At 35.3% G+C, this 16,464-nt stretch overlaps 2 protein-coding genes across 2 annotated transcripts; one reads left to right on the forward strand and one right to left on the reverse strand.

Moving 5' to 3' along the window:
- Positions 1–3,855: 3,855 nt before the first annotated feature.
- On the reverse strand, positions 3,856–5,175 carry LOC108484826 (uncharacterized). The gene has a single exon (XM_017788720.1). It carries the CDS (start codon positions 5,173–5,175, stop codon positions 3,856–3,858), a length of 1,320 nt encoding a protein of 439 aa, XP_017644209.1.
- Positions 5,176–15,131: 9,956 nt separating this feature from the next.
- Positions 15,132–15,774, forward strand: LOC108485903 (putative glutaredoxin-C14). Its single transcript, XM_017789747.2, has one exon. It carries the CDS (start codon positions 15,285–15,287, stop codon positions 15,660–15,662), a length of 378 nt encoding a protein of 125 aa, XP_017645236.1. The 5' UTR covers positions 15,132–15,284; the 3' UTR covers positions 15,663–15,774.
- The last annotated feature ends 690 nt before the right edge of the window (positions 15,775–16,464 follow it).

A 16,464-nucleotide genomic window follows, 5' to 3' on the forward strand; every position in this document is an offset into this window, starting at 1 on the left:
ATTATTTCTGTTTCTCTATTTGCTTTGAACATTGAAGCCAAAGTGGCTAAGGCATCAGCCAATTGGTTTTCTTCTCGTGGGAAGTAATTAAAAGTTATTTCTTTGAATTCTTTAATCAATACTGCTACTAGATCGTTGTATTTAACTAATTTCAAATCTCTCACTTCCCAATCTCCACGGATTTGGTATATCACCAATGCTGAGTCCTCGTACACCTCTAAGATTTTGACGTTTCGTTCAATAGCTGCACGAAGTCCCATGATACAGGCCTCATATTCTGCTATGTTATTGGTACAGAAGAAATTCAGCCTGGCAGTGAACGGATAATGGTTCCCTTCTTGCTATACTAAGACTCTCCAATCCCATGCCCCAATGTATTCGATGCACCATCAAAACTCATCTTCCAGGACTTCTCTTTGGATGACTCATATTCTTTTCCCGTAATGCACATCAAATCTTCATCTGGGAAATCAAACCTCAATTGCTCGTATTCCTCCATTGTTCGAGTTGCTAAGAAATTAGCTATTGCACTCCCTTTTATTGACTTTTGGCTTACATAGACGATGTCGTACTTTGATAGTAGGATCTGCAATCGTGCCATTCTTTCTGAGAGTGCAGGTGATTCCATCATGTACTTTGTTGGGTCTAGCTTTGAAATTAACCACGTCATATGATACAACATATATTTCCTGAGCCTCCGAACTTTCCAAACCAAAGTGCAACAGAATTTTTCAATGGACGAGTACTTTGCCTCATATTTTGTGAACTTTTTGCTGAGATAGTAAATCGCTTTTTCTCTTTTCCCTGACTCATCATGTTGCCTCAGTACGCAACCCATTGAATTTTTGAACACAGTCAGATACAATATTAACGGTCTTCCTGAAGTTGGCGGTACTAGCACCGGGGGACTAGACAAATACTATTTTATCTTGTCAAAAGCCACTTGGCATTCCTCGTTCAATTCTTCCAGATTATGTTTTCGAAGAAGTCGAAAAATTGGGTCACATTGGTTGGTAAGTTGAGCAATGAACCGAGCGATGTAGTTCAACCTCCCTAAAAATCCTCTGACTTCTTTTTACGTACGCGGAGGTGGTAGTTCTTGTATGGTTTTTATCTTATCTGGATCAACTTCAATGCCTCTCTCGCTGACAATGAAGCCTAGCAATTTTCCCAAGGTAGCCCCAAACATACATTTGGCTGGATTAAGCTTCAGCTGGAACTTTTTCAGTCTTTCGAACAACTTCCTGAGGTTCCCAACATGCTCTCTTTCCCCCTTGGATTTGGCGATCATATCATCGACGTAGACTTCTATTTCTTTGTGCATCATGTCATGAAACAACATCATCATGGCCCTCTGATATATTGCCCCAGCATTCTTTAATCCGAACGGCATCACCTTATAGCAGAATGTTCCCCACATCGTTACGAAAGTAGTTTTCTCCATATCCTCATGAGCCATCTTTATCTAATTATAACCCGAGAATCCATCCATTAATGAAAACAATGAATGTTTGGCTGTGTTATCCACCAATGTATTGATGTGTGGCAAAGGAAAATTATCTTTAGGACTTGCTCGATTCAGATCACGATAATCCACATACATTCGTACCTTACCGTCTTTCTTTGGTACTGGGACTATATTAGCTACCCATTGTGGATACTTGAAGACTTGTAGGAAGCCAGCATCGAATTGTTTCTTGACTTCTTTTTTTATCTTTAACAACATTTTAGGGCTCATTCGTCTTAGCTTCTATTGAATGGGTTTACATTCTGGTTTCAGTGGGAGTCTATGGACCACTACATCCTCATCCAATCTTAGCATGTCCTAATACGACCATGCAAATACATCTTTATACTCATGAAGCAAAGCAATAAAATCATGTTTGGTGTTGTCTGAAATGGAGGTCCCAATCTTCACTTCTTGTCTCTTTTCTTAATTTCCCAAGTTTACTGTCTCAACAGATTCTTGATGAGGTAGAATCTGTTTATCTTCTTGTTCTACCATTCTTAGTAAGTTAGGAGGCGAGACATAGTCTTCAACATTTTCCTCAGCTTCGAACTCTCCTAAACAAATAGCTTTTTTGAAATCAATTTCAAGATTTGTAACGGGTTTGTTCATATCGTTGATATCTGAGCACCTGAAAATTGAATGGAAAAGAAAACTATAGAGGAGCATCCAAGTATTGGACCAACAAGCATGGTATGACGTGAAATATATGCAATGACAGGCTGTGAGAAGAGGGAAAATTATGAAGTTAATGAGAATGTAAAGACCATGACAAAATGCATCTTCATTAATATTCATTTAAATAATAAAGAGCAAATCATAAGCTCTTACAAAAGAATCCCTCTATTACTTAGGGACACCAAAAAGAATAGCTTTAACATTGAGCATTACTCTGGAGAAGACTTAGAAACTACAAAGAGATCAACAGCAGTCCAATTGTTCAAAACGAATCTAGGAGGACAAGGGCGTATTGTTGAAACATCTTTAATTGCATCACTTCCTTTATCAATGACATTTATACTGACATTCTGAAGACCCCTTTCAATTAATAACAGCGTGCTTCGTGGATTATCTTGCCCGGGGTATATCATTCTTGCAGATGTAAATGTTTTTGACAAAGGAGGGTACGTTATGGGCTCCCATTCTAATTCTCGGCCTAAGGCTCTTGCAATTCGCCTTTCTCGATCTTTTTGCAACTATTTTCTTCTTTGTCGCATATCCAGTTCGAAACTTAAACCATATCAAACCTTATGGGGCACTGGTTTTAGAGCTCTAACTATCTATTGCTGACATCTTCCCAAACCTTTCCTTGCTCGGGCTCCCTTTCCCACAGTCAACTCAATTCCCATCTGGGTGTTCCTTGACAACTTTGGCACGGGAATTTTATTTCCTTCAGCAACAAACATAGTATTGATAAATTTGAGGGATCAGAAAGAACATTCTACTGCATCTTTATTTACTTCGAGGTATGGTGCATCAGCAGAGATAGATACGACAATGTCTTCTTCACCTGCGACAGTGACCAAACAGCCATCCATGATAAACTTTACTTTTTGATGGAGAGATGAAGGCACTGCCCCAATAGAATGGATGCAGGGCCTTCCTAAAAGGCAATTATATGAGGGTGTAATGTCTATGACCTGGAACTCGACATCATATATGTAAGGGCCCACTTCTAGACGGATATTGATCTTTCCTATGACTTCTCGTCTTGTCCCATCGAATGTCCTTACTGTGAAGTGACAAGGCTTTAAATAAGACAGATCAATGAGAATTCTAGAAAGTGTGGCCAAAGGTATGACATTGAGTGCAGACTCATTATCAATGAGCACATTCGGTATTATGTAACCCTTACAACGGGTTGTGATATGTAATACTTTTATGGAGCCCCTACCATTTGGCGGTATTTCATCATCACTGAAAGAAATAAAATTATTCGCGTTTAGCTTATTCACCCACCTATCAAGTTTTTCGACAGATATATTACTTGCCACGTAAGCTTGATTTAACACTTTCAGAAAAGTATTTCGATGTGGTTCTGAATTGAACAGTAAGGATAATACCGAGATTCGTGCCGGTTGTTTGCTTAACTGTTCCACGACGTTATATTCACTATGCTTGATGAACTTCAAGAATTCATGTGCTTTCTCTTCATTCACAGGCCTTTTAACTTCTTATTCGGACTGATTCTCAAGTTCAACCTCGGCCTCATGTGTCGGTGCCTTTCCTTTCTGGTTCGAGTCACTTGTCTTTTTCGTTGGTTCACCATTTTAGAATAGCATCTCCCGCTGCGAGTAAAATGTCCTACTTCACCAACACTTCCAGTAACGACTTTGGATTTTTCACCTTCAGGTGATAATGTTGACATCGTATTTCCATGGTACCGCCTTGTTGCCTATGTAAGGGAAAGGAGATGGTACTTCAATTATCATTTTCAGTTTCACTTGTTCTTTTTTTGCATCGTAATAAATCACCAATGATCGATCGACGCTATAAGGGAAACCTGACGATTGATTATCAGAAATACATACTTCTCCTTCATCGGCCTCTTTCATTTTGTTAAAGATCTCGACTTCCTTGTTGTCCATCATGTCTTGAAGTAGTTTTCTAAATCCTTCACAAGACTGGATGTCATGCCCCTCGATCCCATGAAAATCACAAAAACATTGACTTTTTGTATTTCCTTCTTTGAAAATTCTATTGGGATGACAGAACGGCCCTTTTTCAAACATTACCTCCCAAATCTTTCGCAACGGTGTCTTTATTTCCGAAACACAACTTTTGGCATGCCTTCTGTCTTCTTTTGTCACCACGCTCACGTTCCCTTCAGTGTGGTTAGGGAGCGGATTTCTAGCCGTATTTCTAGCACCATCAAATCGTAAAATGCCTGCATCGATAAGACCTTGAACCCTCCTTTTAAAGGCTAGACAATTTTCTGTAGAATGCCCCTGATTTCCAGCGTGGTACATGCAACTGGCATTAGGATCGTACCATTTTAGGTATTGAGGCTTCAGGGGTGCCATATAATGTGAGGATATTAATTGTTTTTCCAACAGTTTTGGGTACAGCTCTCCGTATGACACGGGAATTAGGGTGAACTGGGGTTTTTCAGGATTGGATCTTGTCGGTCTTTGTTCATTTTTAGGTTGGCTTTGAGCTGGCATGGTATTCTGTGGAAACGTAGTGACTGGTCTTTGGTTATTTGTGGCATAGACGGGGTAAGAAGGGTAATGAGGTGGTGCTTGATGGTAAGGGCTTTGGGGAGGATAATAGAAGTTCGGAGGTGGGCAATATCGAGGTCGTGGCTGGGTTGGATACGAATTAGAAGTGTAGTGATTCTCAGTTCCCACCATATAGACTTCTGCCTCTTTTTTCTTTACAGGTGCTGCCCTTTTCGAGCTCTCGAAACCTTCCATCCTTCCACTTTTTATGGCATTTTCTATAAGTTTCCCAGATATTACAATATCTGCGAAGTCTTTCGTGGCACTTCCTTCTAACTTATCATAAAACGGTGCTTTCAAAGTGTTGATAAAGAGGACCGTTATTTTAGTTTTAGTCAATGGGGGTTCTACTTGAGCCGAAATATCCCTCCACCTTTGCGCGTACTGCCTAAAAGTCTCCGTCGGCTTCTTTTCTATCATCTGTAGAATTAGTCGATCAAGTACCATGTCGGATACATGATTGTATTGTTCGCAAAATGCTGATGCCAAGTCTTTCTATGATCGGATTCTTTCTCTACTAAGTTGATTATACCATCAAAGGGCCGATCCGACTAAGTTGTCCTAGAAACAGTGTATTAACAATTTATCTTCATTCATGTAACCAGTCATCTTCCGACAAAACATGACAAGATGCATCTTTGGACATCTTGTGCCATCATATTTTTTGAAATCTGGTACTTTGAATTTCGGAGGCAGAACCAGATTGGGCACCAAACTGAGCTTTTTGGCACTCAATACAGAGAAGGCTTTAGTACCTTCTATCACTTTGAGTCTTTCTTCCAAACTCCTATACTTATCCTGAACATCATGATCATTCATTTTCAACCTGGCTATTTCTACCGGATTATCTAAATCTGGAACATTGGGATCGGTAGGATTAGCTCCGGGGTTCGATACGAATATACCTTGCCCTAGATAAGCAGTGGGTATGGGTCGTTACTCCAAGCTTGCAGATTCTACTCGAGGACATTTTCTTTGCATTACATGTGCATGAGGTGGAGTGAATCCTAGGGGATAGAACGAATCCTGATCATGAGTAGTTCTTGGCTGAGGCTCCATAGTGTCAAGGCTCTGTATAGGTCCTTTTCCTTTGACCAAAGTTGTCATCATCTCCATCATTTTGGCCATTTGATCTCTTTGCTCGAGCGATTCCTCTCGAGATCTTAACATTAAATCTCTTGCTTTCTTTTGTGACTTGGCCAACTGCTCTTGTAATTCTTTTTAGGCCATTTCCATCCTTTCAATTCTTTCATTGAACTCGGCTTCCATAATTTTAGCTTTTCGGCGCGTCCTATAAGAATGGCGTGATTCCAGACTTGTAGTGTCGCAACTGCGAATTATACGGTTTTAGCCTCAGTGAATGATTATGGTGATATGTACATGCAATGAATGAATGACAAATGAATGTTGAATAAATTATGAATGAATGTTAGTCATGAATAAATATGCAAGAATTTGGTGTTGATTTCAAGATAGCCTCATACTTAGGCATTTCATTTATCAAAATAGTCTATTACAAAACGTTTCGCCATTTTTTTGATTCAATAGTTACACAAATTTCCTAGCCACATTGCCTTGTTTCTTCACTCACTCTAAGAACTCTGACATGCTTGATCTTTGGCTCAGAGGGAATTGGCAACTGAGAGCTTCGGCTTTATCTGATAATTGCACAACTTGCATAGCTGCCTTGCGAATTTCATTGATCAAAAAGCCGAGTTGCATTTCTTTTTCTTGGAGAGCTCTTTCATAAGTGCGAGTGTCTCTGTAGTCCTGATCATTCTTTTCTTCTAGAGCTTTTAGAAGAGTATCTAACTGTTGCTGATAAGATTGCAGTATATTTTCTAGATCTCGTATTTTCTTTCTCAGCTCTTGACATTCAGACTGACTAGTCACAAATTCTGCAGTCACCGTTTCATACTCAACATTCTTCTTTCTTAATTCTATCATAGCACGCGCAACTTTTTCTTCTTCTTTCTTTGCTTTTCCTTTTCAGAATTCCATCCCTCATTTGATGTTGCTAATTTCTTCCTTCCATTCTGCTGACGATTTGCCCAACCCACTATTTTTTATAGTGCTTTTTAATTTCTTATTTTCCAAATGAAGGTCCCTTAAGTCATTTCTCACGATCTCAGTTTCTCTTTGGATTTTCAAGGTTTGGGACTTTTCAATCTGAACATCGATCTTTAGCTGGTAGTTTTCCTCTTGAAGAGAACTGATATCCCATAACAATTTAGCCTTTTCATGTTCAAATTCGTGTCTTGTTACTTCCAGCTCGGATGGCATTTCTTCTAAGAAAGGATTCTGGAAAGTGTAATTCGTCGATGAGACTTGTTGACTATTCACTCGTCATTTTCTCAATATGTCATAATCTTGAGTGATAGTATCAGTATAGAGAGCTAACTCCATTAGGTGAATTTCTTTCCAAGCATTTGCAGTGTCCCGGACTCTTTTCATGTAACCTTCACCTGTAAAGGCAAACTCTGACTGTGCCAACCCTCCTGTAGCGGGTATGAACTATCGTGAAGCAAACTGCCTTTGAATCAGTAACGGAGCGTATCCGATTCATCCCCATAATCCTAGTAAAGGCACCCAATCTTGGCTCCCATATTTGTATAATAGAACTGAAAGACGGATCCATGGTGCTCTTCAGGTTATATCTTCGGGCGAAAGTTTTGAAAAACCGAAACCCAGTGCTACTCGGTGACATTTTTCGACCAATCTTTCTCAAAGTAACACTTTAATGGGGTGAATGTTTTTAAGAACATGTGGAAAGGTGTGCGCTCTACTTTCTAGAAATGGCTCAGAATCCAGACATTAAGTAACTGCGCGCATCCGATAAAACGTCCTTCCCCTACAACTACTCAGAGATCTAAAAGTCTCGACCAAGATTGTTGAGACGGGGTTGATCCCTTGCCCCAACCTTTCAAAAAAATCCACTACCGCGACTTCTATATGCCCCAAGACCTTTGGAAAGACGATCAATTTGTAAATGGCCAAAGCAAACAAATCCATTCTCTTCGCAATATCTGGATGGTTTTGAACTAAGTCTCGTAGAGAAAACCACGGAACACAACTGACTTCGTTCTTTTACTTTATCTGTTTTTCAGCCCATATATCGGTCATTCCGGTCAACTTCACTAGCTTTTTCTTGAAGGTCATTGGCTTAGGCTCTTTCACATACATCTTGTTGAATTGTACATTGTCAACACGAAGCAAAGCAGCATATTCTTCTATGGTCGGAGTCATATCTTCCTGATTGAAAGTAAAGTACTGGTAAGCTGGGTCTCAGAATCGAACCATGGCTTGAATCAACTGTTCGTCTACGTTGATGGCGATCAAGTGAGCTATATCCCCATATTTTTCAGTGAAGATGCCCCTAGTATCTGAGTCCTACTGTTTCCAAATCTGAGTCAAGTCTTCGAGGTTATTCTGATGAACGTTCTAAGTTACATGTTCGGGAAGATTGGAGATACATCCTTCCGTTAAACTGTCCCCTTTCACTTTCTGAGTCTTCAAAGACCAGTCTCGAACCACGACATTTTTCTCGGTTACTTGCGTAATTGACTCCTCCATCAAAAACCCGTTTTTGGCAACCAATCTCTAATCAACACCTTCCTAATCAAGATGCCTATGATGCATGATGAAAAATAAAAATAAAGACAAAAAACCTTGGTTAGTAATCACAACAAATATGAACTGAAGGAACACTATGGAAATTCTAACAAATTAAGTTACTTGGTCCAATAGACCCGATTCCTTTACAAAGTATAAATGTAAAAGAAATGCAAGGTAAGAGGCGTTTCTCCCGTATACTTATTTTCGTGATTATTAACGGACGGGGGTTCGGCATGGCTCTAGTTAGGTGGCTCGTATGATTTACTATATGCGATTTCAGTTCTAGACAGGTACTCGAATTGTTCATACTATCGTCTACTAAGACTAGTACGAAGCCTCGGTCGTAGCCCATCACAGGCTCACGAGTTCAATTTGAGGGATTACATTTACTTATGCCTATGCGGAGGGACAAGTTAACTCACGAAAGCATAAGTCGTATGTAATCCGGAAGTATTCACTAGCCTGTGCGGAGGGACGAGTTAACTCACGAAGGTATAGCGTTTACTTCCACTTAAACGGACGGAGTCCAGGTAGAGAGCTCATGTTATGCAACAATGCAAGTGCGCGGTGTGTGGGGAGAAACTCACAAACCTTTATGTTTTATTTAAAAACTAAATTAAAAAACTGAAACCATAAAAATTTAGAGCTGAAAATCAACAAGATAAAACAAGTTAGAAGAATATTTACAACATGATGCAAATGCATGGTTTTCAAAAACAAAATTTTCAGGGTCATGAATAAATATTAATTTGCAAAAGGAATTTTGAAAATTTTGACAACACGCGTTTAATTCCAGGCTCGACTTTTAAAAGAGGTCCCTAGAGGAATCGCCAGCTGTAGCGACGTAAAAATTTGCTTTAGTCGCTAATTGAGGTGATTATTTGAAAATTTGAAAACCGACTTACGATTTTATCAAAAAAAGGAGTTGCCACCAATCCTTTTTCTTAGGTGTGATCGGACACCTAACAAATCCTCTCTTTTTTTAAAAAAAATATTTTTTAAACAAAAAGAAGGCTGAGTTTAAGTCTACGTTTAAAAGCCAGAGAAGAAATAGGGTTCGGGAGTCAGTTACGCGCGGGGAAGGTATTTGCACTCCTGCGACGTCCAAAATTGGTATCTCATTAAATATGTGTTGTCTTAATTTTCAAAAACGCGAGTTCAATATAACATTTAATCATGATCCGATCAACACACGAGAATTTTTATAATTTCGATTTCTTTTGAGAAGGACGTTCCGTTTTTTACACAAGCCAACTGATATTCACCCAACATAGCGATGAAATCGGTGACTTAATGTTAAATCGGTGCGTTGCCTTATTTATTGAAATAAAAATGAATAAAAAGAAAACTAATATCGATGTTGAAATAAGATGTGATCTAATAAGCTAAATTCGGAACAGGCAAATAATAATAAAAAGTTAAGAGTATACGAAGCAAATAATATATAAAACATTAACGATGTCTATGTGATAATAATAGTCATAAAACAATAGTAGTGCGTATGGTATTAAACATGATAATAATAGTAATAACATAAATATGAAATAGTAGTGAACATATATGTATAAAACATATAATACTAGATTAAAAAAATATATACAACATATATTGAAAACAGAATAATATAAAAACTAATAATAATGATATATGAATATATACATATATGTATTAAAATATATACGTAATAATAGGAATAAAAGGTGTATACATAGTATTAAAAATATGTACATAATATAGCGTTAAAATATATACATAATAGTTATTAAAAATATATACATAAGATAATATGTAAAATGTAATATAGTATTAGAAATATATACATGATATATATAAAAATACAATATTAAAAAGATATACATACGTAATATATAAAAATGTATACATAATATAGTATTAAAATATTTACATAGTATATACATATTAGAAATAAAAATGACTATTTATAATATCTGCATAAATATATACATATATATATTAAAATAAATACATAATAAAATCAAAAGTATGTACATAAATAAAAATAACATAATATAAAGTGGAAAAAATAATGATAATAATATTAATAAAAGAATAATATATATAGACATACATACATATACCAAAAATATATTCTTAATAATAGTATCGAGTATTAAAAGTATATATCTAATATAGACGAAAATATAGGCATAATATAGTATTGAAAGTATTTACACGGGATAATATAAAAAACGTATGAATAATGTGATATTAAAAATATATACATAATATACATAAAAAATATAATATTAAAAATATATATACATGATATATATATGAAATATGCACATAATATAGTTATAAAAAAATATATATTAAATTCGGAATGGGTAAATAATAATAAAAAGGGTAAGAATATACCGAAGCCCCAATGTTATGGGTTACTAAAATTAATCTCTTTTCTCCTCGGGCTGTTGAAATGGGCCTTTGTTGGTGATCTTCACCGGATCAGATTGCCGCAAATAGAGTCGGGTTGACCCGACCATTTCAAAATTTAATATTTTTTTATTATTGTTGTTTTTTTAGACCAATTTTTGCTTAGCCTAATTAAAAATAAAATTTACATAAAAGATACAAAATCCAAATTACTTCAACCCAACACAAACCAACCCCAGCCCACTAACTTAATAATCCAAGTCCAACACAAACTAACCCACTAACTTAATATTTCAAACCCAACACAAACTAACCCATCACACTAACTTAACATTTCACTAAAGACAAATTAACCCACAAACAAGTTCCAGCAGCAAACAAAGAAAATCCAAACTTCAAGCCGCCGATCCTCCCTCTCCTTCCACCGTGCTCATCACCAGCAGCCATCGTATGCACCGCATGAAATCAGGCAAAGGGCGGTTGTAGGTTCGGATATTTCAATGCTTTTGGGATCTAGAAAATGTGGTCTTCAAACGCATTAGAAAAGGGGCTAAGCACCCATTTTTGCGTGTTGTCAGCTACCGGACACGATGATGGTATGGCGGGCGGTGAAGGAGCTCAAACGGTTGGAGAAGAAAGGGGAAGGAGAGAGTGCTGCAATCGTGTTCTGTCCTTCTTCCTTTTTTCTTTTTTTTTTCCCGAAAAAAAAAACCCCCTTTTATGGTATGGTTTTTTCTTTTTTATTTCTACCCTTTTGCTTGTTTCCCATGCTATTTGCAGGTAGTGGGTGAAGAAGGAGTAGCCACTCATGCTGGTGACCTGAAAATCCGGGGAGTGGGTGCCCCAAATCACGTAATCTGTCAGAAGGACCAAATCACAAATGTAGCAAAACTTTTAGGGCTAAAGTGTAATTTTTAAAAAATTAGGGTCAAATTGTAATTTAAGGAAAGTTTAGGGGTTAAAGTGAAATTTATATAAAGTTTAGAGGTCAAAATGAAATTTAAGAAAAGTTTAAAGGTTAAAATGTAATTTACAAAAAGTTTAGGGGTCAAAATGTAATTTTTTATTTTTCAAAAATTTATTATTATTTTTTTGAAATTTTGAAAATTAAACAACAAACTCTAGTCGGACAAAAATTTAGTGCTTACACTTACACCAGATATTAAATAGGAGTTGAGTTAAATAAATATTCTTCTAATAGGAAAGTACAACAAATTTATGTATTCTAAAATATTAAAATTTGATATAAAAATTGATTGTATTTTAACTAAATATAATTTTATATCAAAATTTTAATATTTTAAATGTGATTAGAGGAAGTATATTTTATTTCAAGATACAATAATTTTAAATTTTTTATAATTTTAATAATTTTTATAATTTTTAATATTTTTATAACTTTTAAAATATTTTTATTTTTTCCATATGATGATATAATTATATGGCACATGGCAATTTATAATTGGTTGGATATCTTGTCTGGTTTTTAATGTCCAATGGATTGGATCGAACGTATAATAAAATTAGTGACTGAAGTGAACAAAAAAACTTTAAAGATCAAAATGAAAAAATAAGTATACTTTCGAGATTAAAATGTGCATTAAGCCTTGAGAAAATTATGATCCTTAGCAGAGTAAAGCCCATCAAGGATCACATAGGCCTTTATCATGACCTATCAACTTTACGTGCTTGTTCACTTGGCTGAGATTTTCAAAATCGGTGGTTGGTTGAATTGGTCATATTATTAGTTTTTAGTCTGATTGATTTGATTGAATGAGTTATTAATAATAATAAAAAATTTAAAAAATTAGAGAAAAACAATTTAAATTTTGATTCAATTGTTGATTAAATTAGTTTACAAAGACAATTAATTTAACTTCCAACTAATACCTTAACCGGTTTCATAGAAGGGATCCAGTTTTAAAACAGTGCACTTAGCATCAGCTTATCTCCATGACCTATGAATCACTCTAATGGTTGCTGTCTTCTCGATTTATAATGTAAAAGATACAGTAACCCATTAATCTTCTTTTGAATTAAGAATTTTATTTTTTACTTTTAATTTTTTTAAACAGACAATTCACACTTTAATTTAATCATAATACTCATTTTTGCAATTTAATAAGTTATCAAAACTTATATTATAAGGTTAAAGTGTAAATTTATCATCATATTATAGGTGAATATTACAAATTATCTCTATATTTTATTTTTATTAATATTTGTCATTATATTTTAAAAATATAAATAAATTTACCATTCAACTTTTATGTGATTGAATTTCACTATTAAGTTTATTAAAAATTTCCACAAATTTAGATTATATAATTAAACTCTACTATCCGATATTAATTTTGATAATTTGAGAACACAATTTAACAAAAAATATTTTAAATATTTTATTTTAATAGTTAACAATAAATTAAATTAGAATTTTAATTTTAATTTTAATGAAATAAAAATTTTAAAAATCATAAAAGAATAAAAAGTAGTTTATTTTTATAAAATAACCATTTATATTTAATTTTAATATTATATTAATAAAATTATTATCGCTAAATATTAAAGTAAAATATAAAAATAATTTTATTAAAATTTATCTTCAAATTATTTTAAATTAAAATTGAATAGAAAATTCAATAAAAATTTAATTTTAATTCAATAAAAATTTAATTTTAGTGGCAAAATTCTATCAAATAAAAGTACAACAACAAAATTCAGTACTAAATTTATAGTGACAATTTTACATATTAACTCAATAATATATTTATTTATAATTAAAACATAAATCAAATCCACGTTTGAATATTGGAATGAAAGTAACCTGTATTTTTAAAAAAATATTTCTTATTTTTATTCCAAATTAATTTCTTGAACATAAGAAATTATCTAAATGAATTTTATAGACAAATAGCCGACCTTAGCAAGTTCTAACAACATTTTTTTCATTAATGAATGATCGGCTAATAATAAGTATAACATTCTTCTTCAGTAAAAAGAGCTTTGAATGCTGGGCTGCTAATATCGTCGTGAGAGAAGAATAACAAGAGCCACATAATAGCACAGAGAGAGAGAGAGAGTTCAGAATGCAGTCGGATCTACCCGACCCACAAAAAAGGAACCTGATATTTAGCCGGCATTCGGCGCAAACCGTACCCTCCGCCCGATAGGCCTGTGGGTGCAGACCACGCCTTAATTTTTTTTTTTTTTTGGGGGGTGGGGTGCTGTGGCAACTGCCTCTTTGTCTCTGCTTTAGGTGAACATGTTAGCAGAAAGCTCAAATATTTAAAGCCAAAATCCTTGCCTGTTTCTTTTAAACCATGCATCTAGTTTTATTAATTTCTCTCTCATTTATAAAATGTGCTGCTACGCATTGCTATACAGTAAAAAAACTGAAAGTTCTATTGTTCCGTGAGGGTGCCCCTTCATTTTTTCCATTGTTACTCCCTTGCTGAACAAAGGTTTTAGGATCCAATTGAAGATGTAAAACAGTAGTATTAAGTGGTGAAATCCATTAATTTTATGTTGTAAAAACAATGTTTTTGTCTAAGCTGTGGGCTGTCGGCCTCAAGTTTAAGTCTGATTTTAGAAAACGTGGATGGTGACAGCTTAAAAGCTCTACTTATTTGATATTAAAAGAAGCTTCAGTTCCATGCAAATTCGTTGCTTTTGTTGTGCATTGCTGTTACATTTGATGTCAAGAGTTGATTAAAACATTACAAAAGATGGAAAAAGAAAGAAAGAGTAACGAATATGATTGCTCTTTTTGACTAAAAAAACATAACATCCAATGTGTTAGTATATCTCTGGGAAAGAAATATCAAGAAAGTACTATTTCTTCTGTTCTTGGTCCCCCATGACTTGCAAAGTAGGAGAAATTGTTGTTACTATTATACTAACTATATCTCTCTCGCTTTTTTCTTTTTCTTTTGCATTGGATTGATGGAAATCTGTTAAACCACGTAATTTGCCCCCATACTCAAATGAAAGCTTAATAGCTAAGCAAAAGTTAACAAATTAGACGAGAAGAAGAAACTAAGCATGCGCGTGACACTCAAACCTTAAAGGCCAGACAACATCGACTGAGGCAGCCGTCTTGCAAAAGGAGAAAATGCCCTGGATGTTTTAATGCTAGTGTTGTACACAAGTTTATTTCTGGTTTGCCAAGGCAAGAAGGGATTAAAAGTTGGAACTCAGTGTGTTTGCTCTCTAGAGTAGACAAATTACCCCTAGCCGCCTTCTACAACTGACACCTTTGCTTCCTCTTCGACTACCAGTGTAAATATATGCTTTGTCGTCTTGTTGCGGACAAGAATCCTACCACGAGGCTCTCCACGCATGCGCTGCGGGCACCCATGGACTAACCTCTCTTTATTGACAACAATGCCCTCCCCCCGATCCTTATAAAAGGCTCCATCACATCTTATGTTCGGCACCATGCTCACTAGCTGACCTGTTTTGTTACCTTTTTCTCTCTAACTTCATTACCATCTTTGCTTTTCACTTTTTGTGATTTTCTTCTTTTCGGGGAATAATTTATTTGATAAATGCATTATCAAGGTGATTATTCTTGGGGGTACTACATGTCAACGAGGAGCATAGGGTCAGACCCAATGGAGAGGGTGGTGAAGCTGGCCTCAGAGAAAGCCGTGGTGATATTCAGTTTGAGCAGCTGTTGCATGTGCCATGCCGTGAAGAGGCTCTTCTGCGGAATGGGAGTGAACCCAACGGTGTACGAGCTGGACCAGGACCCCAGAGGTAAAGATTTGGAAACCGCACTAATGCGGCTGCTTGGAAACTCGCAACCCGTGCCTGTTGTTTTCATCGGGGGGAAGCTTATAGGAGCCATGGACCGAGTGATGGCTTCCCATATTAATGGAACCTTAGTACCACTTCTCAAGGAAGCAGGAGCTCTTTGGCTGTAATTCTTGATAAACATAGTTAGTGATTAGAGAACATCATGCCTAATAATTAACCAGGAACTACAAAGTGCACGTACAAAACAAAAAAGTGAAGCTGTTGTGACTGTCTTCATGATCTCTGTCCATTTTCATTGCAAACAGATTAGGTTGTTAAGTTTTGTTTTCGAATCAGAGATTTTGACGCCTCCTAACCCTTTGTGTTATTACGAATGGAATTAATGCAGTTGGGCAGTGTCTGCTGTATATAGTTCCTACCAGGATTCTGTTGTTTCATATTCGAGTAGCTTTTTTAGTTGGACACTTGTTATATGGAGAAATTATATCTTATTAAAAGCCAAGAAATAAAATAACAGATAATATTTAAAATGATGGGGATCCAAACTAAAAATAATAATACTATGTGGATTCAAATTGAATCTAGCTTCATTATTATTTCATAACTAAATTTTAGTTTTCTTTTTCTTTTTCTGCAAAATTTAAAATTCTGATTAAATTTTTAACAAATGCGATGATTTATTTCTTTCTTGTCAACTTTTCCCGAATGTTTTAAACATTGAATATGAAATTTAGCCTCAAATAACCATAAGTTGCAAAAATAAATCTAGTCTAAGTAACCATGGTTTTGAATTGTAAAAGTGATTGAATGGTGAACAAATTGAAAACAAAAATAAAAAAAAAGGGTAAACGTACTTTCAAAGATGGAGTTTGTTCGACTTCAATTTTTTTCCCTGGGGACTGGACTGGAATTTTTCTTGTCAGCATTAAATAAAATTTGATCTTCATCTCATAATTAATTGTGGAAGAT

Source organism: Gossypium arboreum, chromosome 3 (genome assembly GCF_025698485.1).
Source record: "Gossypium arboreum isolate Shixiya-1 chromosome 3, ASM2569848v2, whole genome shotgun sequence".
NCBI lineage: Eukaryota > Viridiplantae > Streptophyta > Magnoliopsida > Malvales > Malvaceae > Gossypium > Gossypium arboreum.